The 20,788-nt window shown below is 39.7% G+C and overlaps 3 protein-coding genes across 3 annotated transcripts in view; 1 reads left to right on the top strand and 2 right to left on the bottom strand.

The window, feature by feature from the left end:
- Positions 1 to 1,757: 1,757 nt before the first annotated feature.
- On the top strand, positions 1,758 to 5,921 carry LOC128355199 (complement C1q subcomponent subunit C-like). Its single transcript, XM_053315446.1, has 5 exons — positions 1,758 to 1,868; positions 2,704 to 2,869; positions 3,418 to 3,649; positions 4,146 to 4,263; positions 5,070 to 5,921. Exons 1-5 carry the CDS (start codon positions 1,866 to 1,868, stop codon positions 5,277 to 5,279), a joined length of 729 nt encoding a protein of 242 aa, XP_053171421.1. The 5' UTR covers positions 1,758 to 1,865; the 3' UTR covers positions 5,280 to 5,921.
- A 1,498-nt stretch (positions 5,922 to 7,419) lies between these two features.
- Positions 7,420 to 9,382, bottom strand: LOC128355352 (protein ATP6V1FNB). The gene is made up of 4 exons (XM_053315595.1): positions 9,207 to 9,382; positions 8,578 to 8,758; positions 8,354 to 8,456; positions 7,420 to 7,554 (listed from the first exon to the last, which is right to left on the bottom strand). Exons 1-4 carry the CDS (start codon positions 9,380 to 9,382, stop codon positions 7,433 to 7,435), a joined length of 582 nt encoding a protein of 193 aa, XP_053171570.1. The 3' UTR covers positions 7,420 to 7,432.
- A 4,277-nt stretch (positions 9,383 to 13,659) lies between these two features.
- LOC128355191 (filamin-B) overlaps positions 13,660 to 20,788 on the bottom strand; it is an 85,436-nt gene continuing 78,307 nt past the window's right edge. Inside the window, exons 43-50 of the mRNA XM_053315431.1 lie at positions 20,175 to 20,441; positions 19,925 to 20,062; positions 19,692 to 19,807; positions 17,912 to 18,044; positions 17,588 to 17,764; positions 16,646 to 16,864; positions 15,936 to 16,148; positions 13,660 to 15,516 (exon numbers count right to left, since the gene is read on the bottom strand). Coding sequence (XP_053171406.1) covers positions 15,329 to 15,516; positions 15,936 to 16,148; positions 16,646 to 16,864; positions 17,588 to 17,764; positions 17,912 to 18,044; positions 19,692 to 19,807; positions 19,925 to 20,062; positions 20,175 to 20,441 — 1,451 coding nt within the window. The 3' untranslated portion in view covers positions 13,660 to 15,328. The remainder of the gene's footprint in view (positions 15,517 to 15,935; positions 16,149 to 16,645; positions 16,865 to 17,587; positions 17,765 to 17,911; positions 18,045 to 19,691; positions 19,808 to 19,924; positions 20,063 to 20,174; positions 20,442 to 20,788) is intronic.

The raw sequence follows: 20,788 nt of genomic DNA, 5'->3' as shown, positions 1-20,788 counted from the left end.
CATGCAGAAATGGAAAGAGGATCTGAAAAAGACAGAAAATGACAAACTGGCAAATTTTAGAGGATCTAAATATTACATAAAAATACATATCAGCTCTCTGTTGATGAGCACATCCGAGGAAATTAAATATTTTGTGGAACAGATACTGACTCCCACTTCAGGGAACCGGTTTTTGTTTCAAGCAACAATAAAGAGGAAGTCTCAAAGAAAAACAGAACAAAATGTTAATTTGAAGGTGGACTTTTTCCATCAGGTGTACTTTTCTCCCTGACTTCTTGTTAAACAGTTTCTCTTCCTTGAATTCGTGATTTGCTTTGTCAGATGAACGCAATCAAATGCTTACAAATTTATGGGACATCGAAACCACAGAGACCAAACTGTTTGGAAAAAATGTCCAGAATGAAGAAATGAACAAGAGCAGACAGGAAGCTGACGAACAAAAATGCAAAATGATTTAAAATAACATGTAGGAAATCTACTTGTGGTCAGTGGTGGAAAGTAATGAACTACATTTCAGTAGGAAATATTGTACTTTCTACTCCACTACTACACAAAAAGCAGCGTTGTGGCTTCTTGTCACGTTTCAGAAACCTATGAGTTGTTTGCAGTTAGACCACAGAGATATTTCCCTTTTAAAAATAACGGGCCCCCATTAATGTGTGCATCCAAACTTTGTTTTCTCTCTTTCCCCTGAGCATCCAACTGCCCCCCAATTTTACCTTGTGACCCTTCGGAGAATCAGGCTGCTTTGGAGCCGTCAAACGCTCAGGTTGGGAGCAACTTAGCTAAATTAGCTCATAATAAAATACTTAAAACTGGCTCCATTTCATCCAGCAACTATTAATGCATCAGTTTTAAGAGTCTAATAATGTAATCATCATCACATATCAGTCACTGCTGCAGAACAAGTACTTTAGGTTCATTTTGATGATAAAACGTCTGTATTTTACTTATAAACCTACAGAGAATTATCAGCGACTCTGCAGCTCCCCTCGACTTTACAGAGCTTTATAGCGAGTTTCAGCAGCTTTACTGTTTTGATTCACTCTCTGCACTCTCATAGCGTTGTTTTCAGAGGAAAAGCCCTAAAAATGCCACTGTACACCATCTGCTCAACACCATAGCAGACACACACAGTTAGCTGAAGACTAGCTGGTGAACATAGCATAGCTACATTTAGCAGCTCAGGAGCCAGATTAGAGGGTTGATAGAGATTAAAAAACAGAGCTAAAACATAGTAAATATTGGACTGGAGAACAGAAACACGACTCCAAATAAATGATAATGTTGCTGGATGTGTAAATAAGCAATAGTTTGCTAAAAAAAAAAGTTCAATATATTAACATAAACGGTGGAGATGTTTGTGATGTGTTCCCAACTTGTTTCTGCTGCCCCCAAGTGGTCAAAAAAAGGTAGGACTTTGCGGACGCAGAGATTTTACTTGTGATGTACTTTTACTTAAGTAAATGATCTCAATGCTTCCTTTCATTACTGTATTGTGGATTTCCTAAAATGCTGAAGATGTGTGACAGTCTCAGCTAACATGTCACCTTTAGCTGAAACAGTAAATCCAAGTCGTGTCAGACCTTCGTACATATCCTCGGTTGACCCATTCACACCCAGCAGCAAACATGAACAGTTGTTTTTTTATTGCTCCATGCCATGCTACTGTGAAATATTGTTTCCTAAAAGTGCATTTTTCTGAAGTCCAATAGAACAGCGACCATGCTTTCTTGTGTTGTTTCACTTCCTCTTTTGTTCTGACTGAGCTGCTGCTGTCACTGTGAAGCAGGACAGCTCTTCATCGGCGCTCTCCATCAGCTCCACCAGCTCCACCAAAGGACGAGAGACTAATTTACCTGCAAATGGTGAGACTTTACTATCCTTAAAAACTAAAGTTAAAAAAAAACAAAAAACATAGCCCATATATATATATGAAAGGAGAGAGAAAATATTTGACTGATGTGTTGTTCAGACAGAAGTAGGTGGTTTTCTGTTCCACGTCGTCATTATTGCTGAATGTTTCTTGATGTTGAGTCTAAATCTCTGTCAGTAAAACTGTTAAATAGTATTATTATATTAATTATTATTATTTTGTTTCTGTTTGTCTTGGGCAGGATGGCTGCAGGTCCTTCAGAGGCTTTAAAATAGTTTGAATTTAAATGCACAAATTAGGATTTCAGTGTTTGTATCATCTATGTATTATTTATAATGCACATTCAGCACATTTTAGTGCTGTGTGTATTTCAGCCTCCAAATTGTACTTGTTATCTTATGTGGGTTTTACTGGTTTGAGTCACTTAGTCAGCTACAGACAGTTACAAGACTTTATTTTTGTGTTTATGTTTATTGTATTAATCAGAGGGACATTCAGTTTGGACAAAGATCCCCATAAGACAAAACATGACACATGAGGGTTAAGACTTGGTGTCATGATGGGTTTAGGTTTAAACATTTTCTGGTAATAGTTAAGGTAATTTAATTCTCCATGCAGGGAATTTTTGAAAAGTCAATGAACTGACTGTTTGTGAGTGTGTGTGTGTGTGTGTGTGTGTGGATATGAAACAAACTGTGTGTCCCCAATTGGTAAAACACAGATTTTTGGGTCAGTGTTTAGGGTTAGTGTAAGTCTATGTCCCCAAAAGTGACCATGGTCTAATATGTGTGTGTGTGTGTGTGTGTGTGTGTGTGTGTGTGTCTCAGGCCCCCCAGTGGCTGAGCTGCAGTACTGCTGTGCTGCTGCTTTTGGTTCATGTTGCCCCAGTCGTCACGCAGTCTTGCGCCGGGGGACCTCCAGGGATTCCTGGGATACCGGGCACCCATGGAGACAACGGCATAGACGGTGTAAAAGGAGACAAGGGAGAACCTGGTGAGCTCGTACTGGACATGAAGACATCAGACACATTTTCACACATCCTGTTCACAAACTTTTCTCCACATCGTCACCATTTCTGATTCAGTAGATACCTCATTGACTTTATACTGAGAGATTTGACAGTGAAAGACTCCATTTGGTGGCCCCTTTTGACCAAGAAATAAGTGATTAGTTTTTTATTTGAAACCTTTCAATATTTGTACTATTTTCGCATGAACCAGTGCACTGTTAACTGTCTATCACTACATATATGTGTATTTTTAAAGTGGCCCTGATCACTCAGTGTTGCAGCAACACATGCAAACAACCAAAATACAGGCAACATCTTGGCCTTGTGTTATTTGTATTTAAATTGTGTTTTCAGCCTATTTGCAGCATGTTTTGTGATTCTGCATGTGTTGTCAAGTTGGTGAAGGTGCTTTCCTCATTTAATTGTTTTATTTGTGTATTTTCTTTTATTTCAGTCCCTGAAAGTATTTTTCAGTATATGAAATAGACTGCAGTTTAGGTGTAGGTGTAGTAAGTGTGTTTTTTATGACCAGGTGAGACAAGTCACCCTGTCAAGGGCAATAAAGGGGTGTTAGGTATACGAGGCCCCCCAGGACGACCTGGGATGAAGGGGGACACAGGTCTGCCGGGGGCTCCTGGCCAGGTGGGCCGTCCAGGGCTGAAGGGAAGGTCCTTCAATCCCACCTATCAGCAGTCATCCTTCTTCTCCCTAAAACGGATACTACCAAGTGCCCCAAACCCTGACACTCCCATCGACTTCAACAGGTCAGAGATAAGACATTGGTTTATAAATTTAGACACAAGCCTTTCTCCTATTTATTATATAGTGCACCAAAAAGCACTCACTATTTTATTTTTAAACTGTAAAATTCTCCACTCAGTCTATGTTTGTCATAATTAAATGATAATAATCAAATTTAAGAGATCCTTATGAATAAATAAAAATGTACTATGGAGTATTTATATGTCCATGTAAAAAAATACATATATCAGATTTGTTAAAGGATATCAATATGAATCAGGCTTTTGTATGACTTTAAAATAAATGGTAGTATTTGTGTCTTGACCAATTTACAATTAAAATCTATATAGCTGTATTCATATATTAACCTTTATTCCCTCATCCCAGAATTAATGGCACAAAACAAGTAACAATAAAATAACTCACAAGACATTTTGATGATGGAGCTAAAAAAAAAAAAAGAGTTAAAAGTAAATAAATATACATATAAATAAAAATGTGTATGTAAACTTCCTACAGCCCGATTCTGCCGGACCTGGATAAACAGTTTCAAGGAGAATCGCTGACAAACCAAACTTTCCGGTGTACCATCAAAGGAGTCTATTTCTTCAGCTACCACATTTCAGCTAAGTCCAAGGTGAGTTTCTGTGTGTCTGCTAGTGTCAGTCTGCTTCGTCTGCCTCTTTCACCTTTTCTATCTTTTTAATGTGCTTCATCGGACTACATGTCTCACTGTGGATTAGGACTTGAGATACTGAACGTAAACCACAAACATCCCCAGTTTGATTCCAGCCGAGGACCTTTGCTGTATTTCCTGTCATCTCTGCTGTTTATAATACATGTTTAAATATCCCCTCCACACATATTAAATAATTTGTGTCTGATATGGCTTTTCCACACAAAAGTTAAATTAACTTGTTATATTCAGCAGTTCAACTTGTCTTGTCAAAATGTCTAATTTAAGGTTTTAATATGTCTCCTATGTCACTGAAAAGTCGAAACAAGAATTTAAGTTATTATTATTAGTCGTAGTTGTAGTATTAGCATTAGTAATAGTATAGTAGTATCGTAGTATCATAACACATTTTTAAGAAACAGGCAGAGCTGATTATCCACATCAATGTGAAAGCAGTCATGAAGTGAAGGAACAAGGGGGGGGGGGGTCACTTTAAAATGCCCCAAAAAATCCCAACCCCATAATATTAAACTTGTTATTATTATTTGAATTAACCCAGACCACCATGTTTCCTCAGTTGCCATGTTTAGATAATTTAGAAAGCAATTTAAAAACATTGAATTTAAGAGAATTGCCATTTCAGAACTGTCAATTATCGATGTTCTCATGTAGGATAAAATACATGTTTACTTTTTCGTCACATAACAATATCTCAGCTGTGAACTGTGAATATTGAAACCCCTGTTTGTATTTTAATGATAATCTAGGTGTGTATGAAGCTGGTGAAGGGAAGTGAAACCCACATGCCACAGTGTGACACGTTTGATGGATTCCTGGTCACCTCGGGCTCGGCGGTCCTGGAGTTGAATGTCGGAGATGAAGTATCACTGCATGCGGCCAGGCTCAGCAACATCGTGACGAGCCAGAGCAGCACCAGCCACATCTTCAGCGGCTTCCTGATCTTCCCAACCGACTAGAGCTCCAGCCGCTGATCCTTACAATCATTAATAAAGTCACAGATGTTTTGGGACATTCACAGCAACTAAATGAACATGTGGTGTTTTCTGTAATAGTGCAGAGATCATCAGAATTAATAAAGGCTGGCTCAATTATAGCACTGCTTACTCTCTCTTAGCCTCTTAGCTACATATTGTGTGTACTTTAAATGACTGAGGTGCATTTTTCAAAACATTTCTGATTGAATCCCAACTTTCCAACAGCCTTAGGTTTGAGGTTATTTCAGTAGAGTAAATCCAGTTTAATTCATCATCATTTTATTGGTCACATTGCACTTTAGGTTCCTCTATTTAGTATTTAAAAGCAGTATATAAATTGAATAAACTAATACATAATTTAGGCCTATAATGTCATTGTTTGTAAAGTGTTTATTAATGTATTTGTCTCATACATGGAGGCCTGATGTATACACAGATAATAATTGTTGTACATTAATAAACACTTCAATTATATCTGTGCACAACTACATTATAGTGTGATATAAACTAGTTACTAAATGTTCATTATACTGCTTATGCATGCTAAATATGGAAACTTGCTTCATTTAAAAATCTTCTATTGTGCATCCCCAATAAACATCAAGTTTTATAACCATGAAATTATTGAGTGTGTGAGACATTTGTTCAAGTTTGCACCAACGTGAGAAGAAAAATACCTCAAGACTCCCACGTGACAAACACCTTTTTCCCACTAATGACAGTAGTGAACATGCATACAGTTATTTAATTTTAAGGTACATTTCTATCCTTTTCTCATGAATAACTACTTAAATAATGATCATTTTATTCTTTTGTGTCAGTGACATAATGTCCAGCACCATGAAATCATTTTATAGCAACATTTTTTGTGTGTGTGTTTTTTCACCCATCATTACATTTTATTAATTACAAATTGAATTGAATGCAATTGAATTATTAAAGACAAGGAACACATTCAAATCTATAGACATAACATTGTGCAGATCAATGAAAATGAATAAATAATTTTTTTGCATGTCCATCAACATCCAGCTGTGCAGACACTAAATTAGATTAGATCAGAATTAGATCACTGCTTAAAATAATACTTCTCCAGTTTGAATGACATTTGCCAAAATCTACAGTGGCCCATCATTTTTGGAAAACAACTGAGGCTTTTCTGAAAATGAAAGGATATATTCATGATGCATTTTTAAAGATTTTCACAAGCAGGCTGGCGACGTCAGAATGTCATCAAATAAGAGATGGACACATTGTTGGGTTTGCTCTCTTAATGAGATGAAAGTACATTACATGACCAACTTTATCTGTTTAAAATTAAATTCTCAAAAGCCTTAACTCTAAAACAATCCTTATAATGTGAAAACACACCTAGAAAAACTATACATTTAAACAATAATAATAAAACTATACGCTGCTTTGAGGAATAATAATGAGATCATTACGACTGATTGGAAATAAAATATTTAATGGTGTGTGGTGTGTAACATTTCCTCCAGTGTCTCAGTGTTTAAAAACACTCACGTATCAGGTGTACGAGGTTGAATGGACTCTGCCTGACTGACACCAGTCCAGGAATCCATTAATTATCCATCACACAGTATCATGTTATCAGACACTTAACCTGACAGCTGTGTGGACGGTAAACAGACATCACAGCAGGAAGTAGAGGATTGCTGGATGGATTCATCTGTTGAATTTTTTTTTAATATTTGCCACTCATTTTAAATTGTCCCACATCTGACCACCAATCAGTCTAACATTGTGTTGGTGTGGGAGGAAGTCTCATCAAAATCTCTCAAACATAAAATAATCAACTAAATAAACTTTTAAAAATCCTCATAAAACAAAGTAATAGTAGTAATTTTAAAGGAAAATGCCAAGAGGCACACTCCCTAATTAATATATAGAAATCCCAAACACCAAAATGTTATATCATGCCCCTAAAATATGCTATTTAATGATCCCAAAATGGGTTACAGTACCCCTGGTCCACCAGTGATGACATGAGGGGGGTACTGATGGGTGCTCGGGTGATTTATTGGTACTATTGGCCATTAAAACTAAATCAAAGTGTGTCTTAAACCAAACAGTAATGGTGTTCATCAGATGAAAGTCTTTCTGCTGTTGTTAACTCAAACACTCGGCGTGCCTGTAGCTGACGGGCCGCTGAAGACGCCGTTCCTGGCGTAGAAAGTGTTCTTCACCACCGACGACCTGGCGTGAGATGGAGTCCTGTAATCCAGAGTGAAGTCACCTGTGGATAGAAACAGACACACAGGTCACTCTAGGACAAATACAGTATAAAGGCAGGCACAGCTCTATGGATGTAATATCAGTGTGTTTGTCCACTGCTTTGGTCCAGACGGAAATAACACGACACGATAAATAACGAATATTTGGTGGAGTTCGTTGAGTTCAGTCTCCAGATGATCAATCAGTCAATCTAGCAGAGCAGATTTTTTCCCCCAATCTAACAGAAACATCTCAGCATTAACTTGATCAATTGGCACAACATTTTTTAAAGTCGTGGTTGACAGATACATCTGAATGACTCTGGCAATCCTTTGACTTTTCATCTAGCGCCACCATGAGGTTGAAATCTGTAGTTTTAAGAGAAATATCAACAACTATAGAATAGGTTGCCATGACATTTTGTAGAAACATTCATTTCCCCACCAAAAGATGAATTGTAACTTTGGTGATCCCTTTACTTTTCATCTAGCGCCCCCATCAGGCCAAATATTCATTGTGCCCAATACTTTGGTTTACTTCAGATATCTGCAAAACTAATGACATACTTAGCCTGTACTTTGTGTTTAGTGCTAATTTGCAAATGCTGGTATACTAACATGCTGAATTATAATAGTTAATATGGAAAACATTATAATTGCTAAACATCACCATGTTAGCATTGTAACTGTGAGTATAATACTATAGCATGCTGACTAAGGCTTAAATCAGAGCTAAAGATACATCAGATACATTAAATCAGTTCTGTGGACATCCTGATATTAGTTTCAAGTTTAAAGACTGAAGTGGAGCAAACTCTGTACCCAGCCTCCAACCGTACTCCCAGGACGACAGCACAGGAAAGTCAAACTTCTCCTCAGGTCTCCTCTGGCCTCGCCTCTGCAGGTAGAGACTCCGCCCCTTCCCCTGCACAGGACACCATGTTTAATATTGTTTTTATCATCGTTATAAAATGCAAAAAAAAAGTTTTCATGCAGAATATTCATGTGTAGGGAAAGATTTAAAATGTAGTTTAAAAGTTCTGTACGTGGTGAGAGGAGTCCTGATAGAGAGCCTTTCTGGTTTTGGGGGATACTGGCCTCATCAGAGGGGCCACACTGAGCTGCCCCTCCTCATCCACAGAGAGAGCAGGAGGAGGAGGAGGAGGAGGAAGAAGAGGAGGGTTGCTTTTCTTCTCAGGTGTTCTGGTGACAGGAGGCAGGACAGCTCTGGTGGGTGGAGCGTAAACACAAGATCAGTGTGTGTATCATCGATGGTTTCACGATGCATGTAAAGAATTATACCAAAGTCTTTACATTACATACAAAAAACTAAAACTATTACTAGAGTTAGTTTCTGTTGCACTACATTCCCAATTATTAAACATTAAGTCTATGAATGAATTCAACACACATCAGTGCCTCATTGTGGGTTCAGGATACACATCAGGATAAGCCATTGTCCTATTTTCTAGCAATAATACGTATCAAGTGTCCAAAGAAGCAAACATTTGATCACATCCTGTTCCTCAACTACTTTTTGGTTGTCTATATGGCATACCTGGTGTGTGCTAGGAGCGTCAGATGATGCAATATGTGTACTCTGATTTAACTAGACTGAAATTGAACTTAATTTTGGACTGAGTGTTGCAGGTTGAATGTGAATAAATGAGCTCACTGGGTGTCAGCAGGCAGTTGGGGCAGCTGTGTTGAGTCTGTGCTGTTTTTTGGAGGATTGTCACAGGACGGGTAAAGCTTGGCGTAGCGGCTCTTCCAGGCCAAACGGGTTAACATCTCCTTCTGGATCTGCTCCCGGTAGCAGTTCTGGCTCTGGGTCGTCAGCTGGCAGCGCATCTCCTGCCAGAGAGTTTCATTTAGCAAGTCTGTGTACCATTTTGACACATTTTTATAATAATTAACATCTTGAAGACTTTAAATTTAAAGGGCTTTCAAAATAAACAGCTGACTCAGGCAAAAGTAGTAGTAGTTTTGATTGATGGACATTTATATATTAAGCACCTGAAACCAAGTTCATGCAGTATCATATTTATTTAAGAAGTGGAAGGAGCCATTTTTAAGTAAAAGTCATGTTCATTTTCTCATAGACAATATTTTGCCTGTGGACATAAAAACATAACATGAGAAGTCAAGTAAGACTCAATGAGCCAAATTTAAAGTTTACACTGTTTAGAAAACTGATTTCACAATCTGCAGCTTAATTGAATTCTCCAGGATGATTTCAGCAACTATGGCTCAACATGTTTTGCTCCCAACTGCAACACTGAAGCATTTTGAACATGGTACAGCTCTGATTTGCACCTTTAGACTTAACAATCATAGTAATGGCAGCCGATGCTTATTGGATATTGTAGTGTTTAAAACCTTCCACCATGGCAAACTGAAAAAAACAAAACAATAATTTCTCCATCACATCGGATAATTTGTTCTTTGGTCAAGTTTGTGAAAAAGCTCAAAGACACTAAAAGTAACTTCATCTCGATTCAGTTCAGACTCATACTAGAAATGTATTTGAATAATTGCCATTTGTTGCCATTGTTAATAAAGTTGAAAAGAAAAAAAAATAACAGTGATAAAAAAGTCTAGATAGGATTCTCTTAGATTTAGACTGAAACTCCACAACCTGTAACACCACCAACTGCACAATAAACACTACTTCATGTATTTCATGACCATGAACAAGTAAAAACAGTCTTAAAATCCAGTCATCTGATCTCTACTTATTATTTGACTGAGCTCACAATATTTAGACATTTTAAAGGTGTTGCATTTCTGAAATCCCTTCATGAAATGATAAGATTAGACGATTGTTAAATCCAAAATACCTTCATTTACCTTTTGTCTGATGCAGAGCTGTGCAGGATCAGCTTCTCTCTTTTGAAATGAGCAGTGGATCAGATAACACACAGCAACACAGCAACACAGGGAAACATGAGACACACACTCTCTCTCTCTCTCTCTCACACACACACATACTCTGACACACACATTAGTAACAACAGGGTCATTATAAACCTTATCCATTCAACAGTATCCAGATTTATAATCATCTACCACACATCTACAGGACAGGCCAAAAACACCATCACACCAGGATACTATTGTGAATGTAAACACACTCACTGATTTAGAGTGAAGGAAGTCTCACTAAATCATGTTGTAGTTCACGTGACTGACAGAGGCAGTCAAAGTTGTCAGTATCTAATGGGGTATTGTACTTAAAATGCGTACTTCAAAGCAAATCTATCAACAAAGCAGACTTGGAAGCTGAACACAAAGATCTGTCAGAGTTGAAAATCAGTTTCATTGAGACTATATGTTACTATATGTTAGAATCACCTCATTTTCTCATTTTTGTCATATGTGTCCATCTATCATTACAGATTGTGTCTGAAAGAGCTGCTATCTCTCTGCTCAGAGCCTCAATCTTCTCCTTCATCATCTGACTCTTCTGCTCCTCTTCCTCCCTCAGAGCAGAGATCCTGTCCTCCTCTTCCTCTTGTAGAAACTGGTGAAGCTTCTTAAACTTTTGTAAAGATATTTTCCTCACAAATTGGACACTCTCCCTGTCCACCATCAATTCTGAAGTTTTTCATAGAAGTTTGTAGGTACTTGACAAAGACAGACAGAACAGGAGAGATACTTTAAAGATCGCTAGGTCATTTTAATCTCACACTCAGACAGACAGGAAGCAGTTTTGGCTCCTTTTCCTCTTCTGCAAAGTTCCCTTAACCCTCAAACACTGTTCATATTCAGACCACCCAGAGTATCCCCTCATAATTAGTCTCTGACAAATTTCTGCACAACAAATCATTCATGAATACCTCATCATTAGTCACAGATAAGAATTAATTATTCAGTTTTTACACTTGTTTATGGACGAAAAAACATTAATTGTTTAATGTGAAGAATGTACCAGTATTTTTTTTATTTTTTTGAATAACTATGGGTGAAACACTCTATAAAAACTGCATTTTTGTTTATTCTTGTTCATTATGAGGAGTCATCAAATGTCAGACTAAAATTAGAAAATATTTAGGGTGTTTTTTTTTTTACAGCTCTCAAATGTTAAAATGCATCAAATTTGACCCAAAACAAAATGTAAGGGTTAACCTACTTACTTTCACGTCGAGTTGAGACTCTAGATAAGATTAAAATCAGCATATGGAGTCAGCAGCAGGTCGAGGTGGCAGCCTTTCTGTATCCCAGTATTTACTCCTGTAACTATCCTCTGTCAGGTTAAGATTAATCATTTAACAGAGTAACTTGTTGACTCATGATCAGCCACCAGGCAACCAGTGTTTGATTCAGTCTAAAGATTTTAGACACAGATCATCAAGATGGATGTAGAGACACAAACACAAAGCAGAGACTACGCAGAAATGTTGGGCTCTGCTATTTAAGGAATGGAGAAGTCAGTGGATTTCACAAAACTGTATTAGATTGTGGCTTTTAGCAGGATTTGTTCAAGACAAACTTTATTGAAAACCAAAATGTTCACCACTTCTTGACAAGTTTGGACGTAACATAATAGCATAACTGTTTAGGTGTGTCATATCGTAGCAATTTGGGGGCATCAGACACTTGACCAGGGACCAAATGGATTAAAATGTGTATGTACACAAAGAAACAAATCTTAATCATAATTCACAGGTAATCTGGGCCTGTAGACGTCCGGATGACAGATTCCAGTCCCGGACCTTCTAGCTTCATTGTTGATTTTCATTGTGCTTCTCTCCTCTATCCTTCCTTTCTCTCTCCTCCTCTGCCTCTCTCTCTCTCTCTCCTTCCTTTCTCTCTTCTCAACCCCAACTAGTCGAGGCAGATGTTCTCCCACTCTGAGTCTGGTTCTGAGGGTTCTTCCTGTTAACCCATCAACTGCCTGCATGACATAAAAGTCTGGATGACCACCAACCTGCTCAAACTCAACAGTCAGAAGACAGAACTCATGGTTGTCGCTCCAAAGAATCTGCTCCACAAGGTAGATGGTCTTATCCTCCAAGTTGATGGCTCCTGCATCTCACTGTCCTCGGAGGTGCGCAATCTTGGTGTTATTTTGGACTCCACACTATCATATGACACACACATCAAATCTGTCACCAAATCCGCTTTCTTCCACCTAAGGAACATTTCAAGACTCCGTCCATCACTCACTGACTCAGTTGCAGAGACCCTCATACATGCATTCATCACCTCACGTCTGGACTATTGCAATGCCATCCTGTATGGGGTCCCCAATAAAACACTGGACAGGCTCCAACACGTCCAAAACTCAGCTGCCAGGGTTCTCACTCGAACAAAACCCTGGCAGCACATCACCCCCACACTCAAACAGCTGCACTGGCTTCCAATTAAGTTCCGCATCACTTTCAAACTTCTTCTTCTCACCTACAAATCTCTTCAGGCCGTTGCACCCCAGTACCTAACAGACCTTCTCCATATCTACCACCCTTCACGAGACCTGCGCTCCACTGACTTGGGCCTCCTGTCCATCCCCCGCACCAGAAGGCAAACCTTTGGGAGCCGGGCTTTCAGTGTGGTAGCTCCTACACTTTGGAATTCGCTCCCTCAGGACATTCGCCAGGCACCAACTCTGGACAATTTTAAATCAATGTTGAAAAGGCACTTGTTCCTGCAGGCTTTTGCCGGCTAAATGTGTGTTTTTGTCTGTGTTCTTGTTATTGTCAAGCGACCTTGGGTTTTATGAAAGGAGCTATACAAAATAAAGTTATTATTATTATTATTATTATTATTATTAAAAGGGAGTTTTTTCTTGCCACTGTTGATCATGTGGGAATGTTGGGTCTCTTTAAAGTTAAAACCTGAAGAGTTCGGTTAAGAACCAGCTCTATGTGTAAAGAGCCTTGAGATAACTTTGTTGTGATTTGGCGCTATACAAATAAAGATTGATTGATTGATTGAATTTAAGTGGCAGAAGTCTGATAGCCCCATCTCTGACCTCAGTACGTCATATATTATTCTATGGAAATGCATTTTACTGTGTTACATTCACTGTCTTACTTTTTTATTGGAAAATGTGTACAGTACAGTAACAAGAATTACTTACAACCTCCTGTAGTCCAGAACCAGGAAATGACCGACTGAAGTCACAATTATCTTTTTCCAGTTGATTTTAATTATCAAATGTACATAATCTCAGAGTTTAGTTTCACATTAAAACACCCATTCCCTAATAACAAAATGAGAATTTTTTTCCCCCCCGTACAAAATCCTCTACTCCCTTTAGTATCAAAACTAGCAGTGATTAGGCAACAACATCCAGATGAGACATAAAGAGGTTTCTGTAGGATTTACACACAAACCAAAAAATCTGACCTCATACTGCAGCTCAGATCTGATTTCCAATGTTTTATTTTAACATTTAATACCAAGAGCACTGTTAACATTACAATACTGAGCATGATAGATAAACTCTCATTCATAATAATATTATCAAATCTGGTCATCCAGCATCTTTATAAAGAGATTTCTACTCCGTCCAGGCAGACAAGAAGCAGATCAGATCTGAGCCACAAAGTTAAAAGTCGGAAGTGTTCATGTAAAAATGCAGCTGAAGGAACAACAGAGAACAGCAATAAACTCAGCATGTATTGTAATTAAGTAGTCTGTTGTACAGTGCAGGAAACAGTAGTGTGAAGGCAGCTTAACAGTCATTGATTTGTTATGGCAACGTGCAACTCATGAGATTCTGGGCGCTAACGTTCAAGAGCAAAAAAAAAAATCATCAACAATAAACATCAGTAGTCTCGTATAGTTTGACCCCTTCCTGTCTCCAGTCTGTCTCCCATCTCCAGTTTTTTCTCCTTTTTTTTAAAAAAAAAAAATTGAGATGTTTGGCAAATTTTGTTCTGTTCACAGCACGTCATAATTTTAGATGGACTTAGGAAAAGTTCTGCACAAGTCTGGTTATTATTGGCTGGTTCCCTGTTGAAGTGAAAGGATTCAAAACCATCAGCTGGTCATTTGGCTCCCTGGTTCAAAACCTCATAGGAGGTTAAAATGGGCCTTTTGTTCTCATTTTGTTCCTGGCACTGTGTAATGTGACGAAAGGTGCTCTTTAATTCCAGTTATTTATTTATTTATTTATTTTTAACGCATTTTAAAAGGTTTGGCTCCACTTGTCTTGGTCCAGTCTTTCTCCAGATCCAGTTTAACATTTTTGGAAACGTGCAGAGACACTGAGTTGATGTGCTGGGACGTTATATAACTAACTCACTTCTTCTTGTGTAAAACCAGCAATCTTTTAATTTATCAATCAAGTGTCCAAAAAAAAAAAAATATTGTCAAGTGCAAAATTTGTCAATTTATAATTTCAGGGCATCAAAAAACAGATCAGATTTTTATCCCCTTCTCCTATCAGCTCATGTCTCTCTCTATTTTCTTTGCAGCTCCAGTTTCAGGCCAGATTATAACTGCTGCTTTTACCATTTTGCCTCCCTGATTCATTGCAGAAGTGTCCAAGTAACAGAAGTGTCCTCAACTTTTTAAGGCTTGTTTTTGTTTTTTTGTTGTTTTTTTTAAATGCACTTTTTTTTCACTGTTTGAAGGGTCTCAACAAGTAAATCAATTGCATCAGGAGAGAAAACGTCTCATTTGAACTGAACACATCTGAAAGCAAAACTAGCAAATAAAGCTTTTTTTTTTTTTTTAAACAACTTACTCACTGGACAGTTATTTACAGTCCAGCTAATGTGCCCCCCCTTTTACTCAAACAGGGATGCAAAATGGTAGAGGAGGAGTGACAGTGGTTTTCTTAGTTCATTATGGGACGGTGACCTGGAAGGGGGAACCAGGGATGTGGTCTTCACCCCACTTGACCACCAGGATGTAGTTGCCCCGCTCCTTCAGCAGGTAGCTGACGTTGTACTGCAGGTTGCCCATGTGTTTGACCAGAACCTCCTCACAGGGAACCTGAGGACCGTACACACCCACCAAGAGCATGTTCTTACCTGAGGAGAGGAGGATAAGAAGAGGAGAGGATATCAGGTAAGTAAAGCATCAGACTATATCAATCCTTCTTCTGTTTTAACATATTTTGTATTTTTATAGCTTCAGTCGTCATTTCTGTCAATCATAAAGGAAACATGGACATCACCAGACGTCCAGATGTCCTGTTACTGTCTTTTTCTAACACTCATTTATTACAGTAAGGAAAATGGTGGGTTATGCTATGTTAGTATGCTGTAGTCTGTCTGTAGTATTTCCAAGATATTTCACTCTGGATCAAAGTTTAGGATCAATTGCCAAATAATTAAACTTAGATAACTGGGTTTAAGTTCAAGTTTGCAACACAAAACAAGTTATGAGTTGCTAACTGAACATTGTGTTTTTGTGTATTATCAGCTGTGGGTAGTTGTGTCTTCCTTACCGGCCTTGCTGCAGTCGACAGAGAAGCTGCTCTTCTGGCCCACGAAGGCCTTGCTGAGGCCGGGACCCCGACTCAGCACCTTGCTGGCATCAGAGTCGGTCAACCTGGGCATGGCACTCTGGGTGAAACTGCTGCTGCTGGACGCCCGCATTGCTGGATCCACAGTCAGGGTTGATGTCTCGCTGGCGTTGGTTACATTCACCAGTCGAGGACCTGAGAGATGGGGAGGAAGAAAAAATATTAGGTATAAGAATCTCTATTAAACTTGTTGTACTAGTGTTAGAAAGATTTCAAAATGCATCACTGAGCACTGCAAAAACAGGGATTTAAATAAATTAAGAAAGAGAATCAAATTAATCTACTAATCTGAGTGTTCACGTTTATTTTATCATATTTATATATTTTGTACTACATTCACCGGGACCTGAGTACGGTATTTAGTTCTCTCATATATCTACATAAATATATTTCTCTACATCTAAGAAAAAGTGAAAGTCTCTGCATTGGAGCTGGTAGTAATATAAGGATGTGACGTCACTTCTTATGCAATTGAGCAGCTATCTACAGTACAAAGAGGAAACACCAAATACACGCAAACTAATCTAAACAGAGCCCTGTCTTTAAAATACAAGACAAACACCTGTTTTTTAGCGTGAGATTATATTGATGAAGAACACCAAAGTTCAACAGAGTGACTTTCACCACTTTACCTGTGACTTTGGCCTTGAAGGGGCTGCCGTTGATGTGGTTCGGGCCTCCATATTTGATGCTGATCAGGTAGTTCCCGGGCGCCATGGGGGTGTACAGCACCTTGTAACCCTCTGGAACCTCCTGGCAGTCCATCTTTACCTTTGATGGACCCTCGATTGTCACGGCCAAAGCTCCAGGGCCCGCCTTAGTGTTGTTGATGATGAACTCTGACTGGTTACCTGCAAGATGCAAACAACCCTCAATAACTTTTGTTTTATAACCAAGCGGGTAGCTCAAAGTCTGAAAAGTGAAGCCAATGCAAAGTATTACACATGCATTCTCTTTAATGGACAGCAGGGGGCGACTCGAGATAATAAATGTACTTCTCACTTGATTCTAATGAATTCAAGGTTTCAATCACTAATTTAAAGTCTTCTGCAATTCAGCATGATGTTCATTTAGCTTCAAAACAGCAATAAACAAACCAATGGGTGACATCATGCTCTATATTATTTTTACAGTCTATGTTTATAACTAACAGTCATCAGTGTTGTGTCCTGTGGTCGGAGGAACAGCTGACTGCTAAACCACAATTTACTGCTGGTGGATGTGTGTTGCTGTTTATGTCGCATTAAGCAATAAAATTAAAAAGGCAATGAAACATCGGCAATGTTGTTGATGTACAGTACCAGGCAAAAGTTTGGACACACTTTCTTTAGAGAAGGGAAGATGTGTCCAAACTTACATAATGCAGTTGTCATGTGTTAGCCTGTAACATCCCATCACCTGAACTTTTAAGAGCGTGTAAAGCTTTGGGGTTGGGTTCTGCGTATGTTTTTTGGATACATACACTTTGAAATAGCAAAATCACTTCAGATAAATGTCATTAAAAAGCCACTGGGTCAAAAACATCATGAGAAGGTCAGGGGTCACACAGGTAAACAGACAGACAGGTCACCCACCTGTCGTGCCTCTCTCCAGTCCAGTTCCATACGCTGAGACCAGACCAGGATCTCCGCTTTGTCCCGGTTCCCCGACTCTGACCTCGAAAGGACTTCCTGGGATGTGAGTGCCGTTGAACTTGACATCGATGGTGTGGATGCCGTTCTCCCGGGGGATGAAGCGGATTGCGTACTTGTCTGGAGGACAGGACAAGATTTTTGAGACTTTTTCCTACAATCATGCAGTGTTAGAAAATAATGTAGAACTCAGGAAGCGTCATTCTGGCATCTCTGGACCGCCAAGTTGCCGCATGTCGCCTTGAGAACCCGCTCATGGACACCCACCTTTTTCCAGCTCGGTGACGACACACTCCTCCAGAGCTCCAGAGGGGCTGTGGACTTTGGCATCCATCTTGCCCTGTGCTCCGTTCAGACGCACTGCAAAGGATGCTGGGTGATTCACCTTCAGACCAGACTCCTACCGAGGTCGGACACGCACACACAATGTTAGTATAGGGTTGGAAAGTGAACACAGACAGACAGACAGACAGACACACACACACACACACACACACACACACACACACACACACACACACACACACACACTACAGTTTCCTGGTGCCGGTTTCTATTCTACTATTGTCTCTACTTGCACCATTTCTTATGACGGTCTTCTACTCTTACCTGGGCTCCGGTTGGTGCGGCTCCAGCAAACAGAGACAGACGGCCGCAGTGTTAAAAAGCAAAGTTAGGCAAACTGACACTACAGAGTCTTACAGTGTTATAGTACAGCCTTTAAATAAGTATTCAGTCTGATAAAGATATTAGTGGATATTCTTTTTTTTTCTTTTGATACAGAACATTTAAATCTGCCCGCCTTTAAAGACTTATGAATTGAGTGGGGACTGTATCGGGTGGATGAACTATTGAGATACTTTTTTTTTTCTAAATGACCTCAAATGATTATCTAACATTTTTGTATTGACATATTGTTACTTATCAAGATCAACCAATACAGATACTACTGTGATGAGCTAAATGTGACTAAATCAGTTGGACCAAAACAGTACTTTTTTTCTGTACCCTACTTTGACGAAGGTTTTCTACAGAACACATTTTTCATTTTACAAAACAAGCCAAAGTTCTGTTATAATTAATAATAAAATTAAAATTTGTCAGATTTTCTATAGTATTAAAAGTTGTGTAAACAAAGTCAATTCTACAGGAATTTTGACTTAAGGCAGCAGTGTTTTACTCGTTGACTGAACTATAAGACTGAGATTTAACTAACTGAATGAGAGCGTTACAGACTGATCAGAGCAGACCTTCATCTACAGCTACAGACAAGCAACAAACTACAGGAGGAGAGCAGGAGGTCTGCTGCGGCCCGCCTCTGTCTGCTGTAGCCAGGCAACCAAGGAGCTGATGCTGCAGCTGCTGCTGATGAAGATGATGATGCTGTTAAAAGCCTTTAAATGAAACACAAGAGAAACACCGGCAGTTCCACACCAGACAAAAAGGGAATGACCAGAGCCAGGCAAAACGCTCAGGAGAAGGAAGATCTCTAATTCAGCCAATCTGAACAGCTGTGTGGAGCGAGCAGATTGCTGTCATGTACTGTAGATGAAAAATCTAACATCCACTAATCTACCTAAATATAAAATTACTTATTCCAAATCTTACTTTACAATTTGGGATTTTTGTCTAATAATGGTGCCGTCTGTCCAACACCTTAGTCAAGATTGACTTTTTCTCCAGTTCCAATATCACAACTAAATTTAATAAATCTCATTGATTCTATAAAATCTCTCTCTTTCACACTTCCTCACACAAAAGCTGTGTTTGCCTAACTGTGGTCATATCCATGAGGCCAGTTGCATAAAGAAAATTCTGCTGCTCATCTGCAGAGGGTTAAACTGACTATGGGTTTTTTTAAGGCTGGCATCATGCCTCAAATCAAAAACCCAAAGCAGTCAAACCCTCAGTTAATCATGTATGTGAGAAACATCTAGCGTATTGTAACACTTTGCTCACTATGTCAAATTTTTTATGCAACTGTGCCCCAGAGCCCTTTAATAAAGGCAGGGCAGGCTGGGTGTGGAGGTGTCTCCTCATGCCTCACCTGAAGGCCGGTAACAGTGAGGCGGCGGGCGTCGTTCACTGGGGCGACGACAGGAACCAGGTAGGGGCTGTCGGGTATGTGCTGTTCATTAAACTTCACTGAAATCTCATAATCACCTGCAGGAGGAGGAAGAGGAGGAGGAGGAGGAGGGTGAGAATATGACTCAGAGGGAGAGAGTCACATAAATAAACAACCATGAGGGTAAAAGTGTATGTTTGGTGTGTTTTCTCTACCAGGCTCCTGAGCGATGTACGAGACACCACAGGATCCGTCTTTGCGGTCATCAAAGGAGATCTCCGCCCTGCTCGGTCCCTCCACGGCGATGGACAGACCACCGGCCCCAGCCTCTCTGGTCCAGATACTGAACTCAGCTGGAGAGAGAGAGAAGATATGAGAAATGTGCAAATCCATAATTCACAAACCCCTTTCTTATACATTAATCCAGGTGTGTGCGTGTGTGTGTGTGTGTGTGTGTGTGTGTACCTGGCTCTCCTGCCAGTGCTCCCTCCAGTCCCGGACCTCCTGCTTTCACCTTGGCGGCCCCTCCCTCTCCCAGCGGCCCCACAGTGAACTGGAAGGGGCTGCCTGGTACGTGCACACCCCTGTATTTCACACTCACGCTGTGCACACCCATCTCTGTGGGCACAAAACGCACACAGTAGGTGTCGTTGCCTGCGGCGACCAGCTCGGCGGGCTGCCTGGCTCCAGACGGGGATGTGACCTCGGCAGTGACGTCCTGAATGTCGATTGCTGTGAGGAGAGACAGAGTTTGATCTTTTAGTACTTTTTTAATCTGTAACAATCAGTTCAGCCCTAAAACCAAAAAGTAACGATGAAAAGATGAGGCAGATTCTCTGCACACACAAACACACAGCTGCAACTTAATAAAGCATGTTATGTTGCAAACCTTGTACTCATTAATTAGTTTCCCCCCTAGGGCTCTACAACGCACCCTCTACCCTGGAAATTCCCACCGAGCAGCGAGCATCAGTGACCCAAACACTCTTCGCTGCCCTCTCTCCCCCTGCTAGCACCAGACCAGAGAGGCCAGAAATGAGGCGAAAGCGCCCAGGAGAGAGGCTCCGATCCTGGGCAGC

This window comes from Scomber japonicus, chromosome 3 (assembly GCF_027409825.1).
Source record: "Scomber japonicus isolate fScoJap1 chromosome 3, fScoJap1.pri, whole genome shotgun sequence".
Taxonomy (NCBI): Eukaryota; Metazoa; Chordata; class Actinopteri; order Scombriformes; family Scombridae; genus Scomber; species Scomber japonicus.
This window is presented reverse-complemented; position numbering and strand designations above follow the sequence as displayed.

Bases quoted from the DNA above. Each gene is read 5' to 3' on its own strand.
- LOC128355199 (XM_053315446.1), top strand. The intron at 2,870-3,417 runs GTGAGCTCGTAC...TTTTATGACCAG, and splicing joins AGGAGACAAGGGAGAACCTG to GTGAGACAAGTCACCCTGTC. The intron at 3,650-4,145 runs GTCAGAGATAAG...AACTTCCTACAG, and splicing joins ACTCCCATCGACTTCAACAG to CCCGATTCTGCCGGACCTGG.
- LOC128355352 (XM_053315595.1), bottom strand. From the start codon at position 9,382: ATGCGCTGCCAGCTGACGACCCAGAGCCAGAACTGCTACCGGGAGCAG. The intron at 8,759-9,206 runs GTGAGCTCATTT...TCCACCCACCAG, and splicing joins CAACTGCCTGCTGACACCCA to AGCTGTCCTGCCTCCTGTCA. The intron at 7,555-8,353 runs GTACAGAGTTTG...TTCTATCCACAG, and splicing joins GGAGTACGGTTGGAGGCTGG to GTGACTTCACTCTGGATTAC.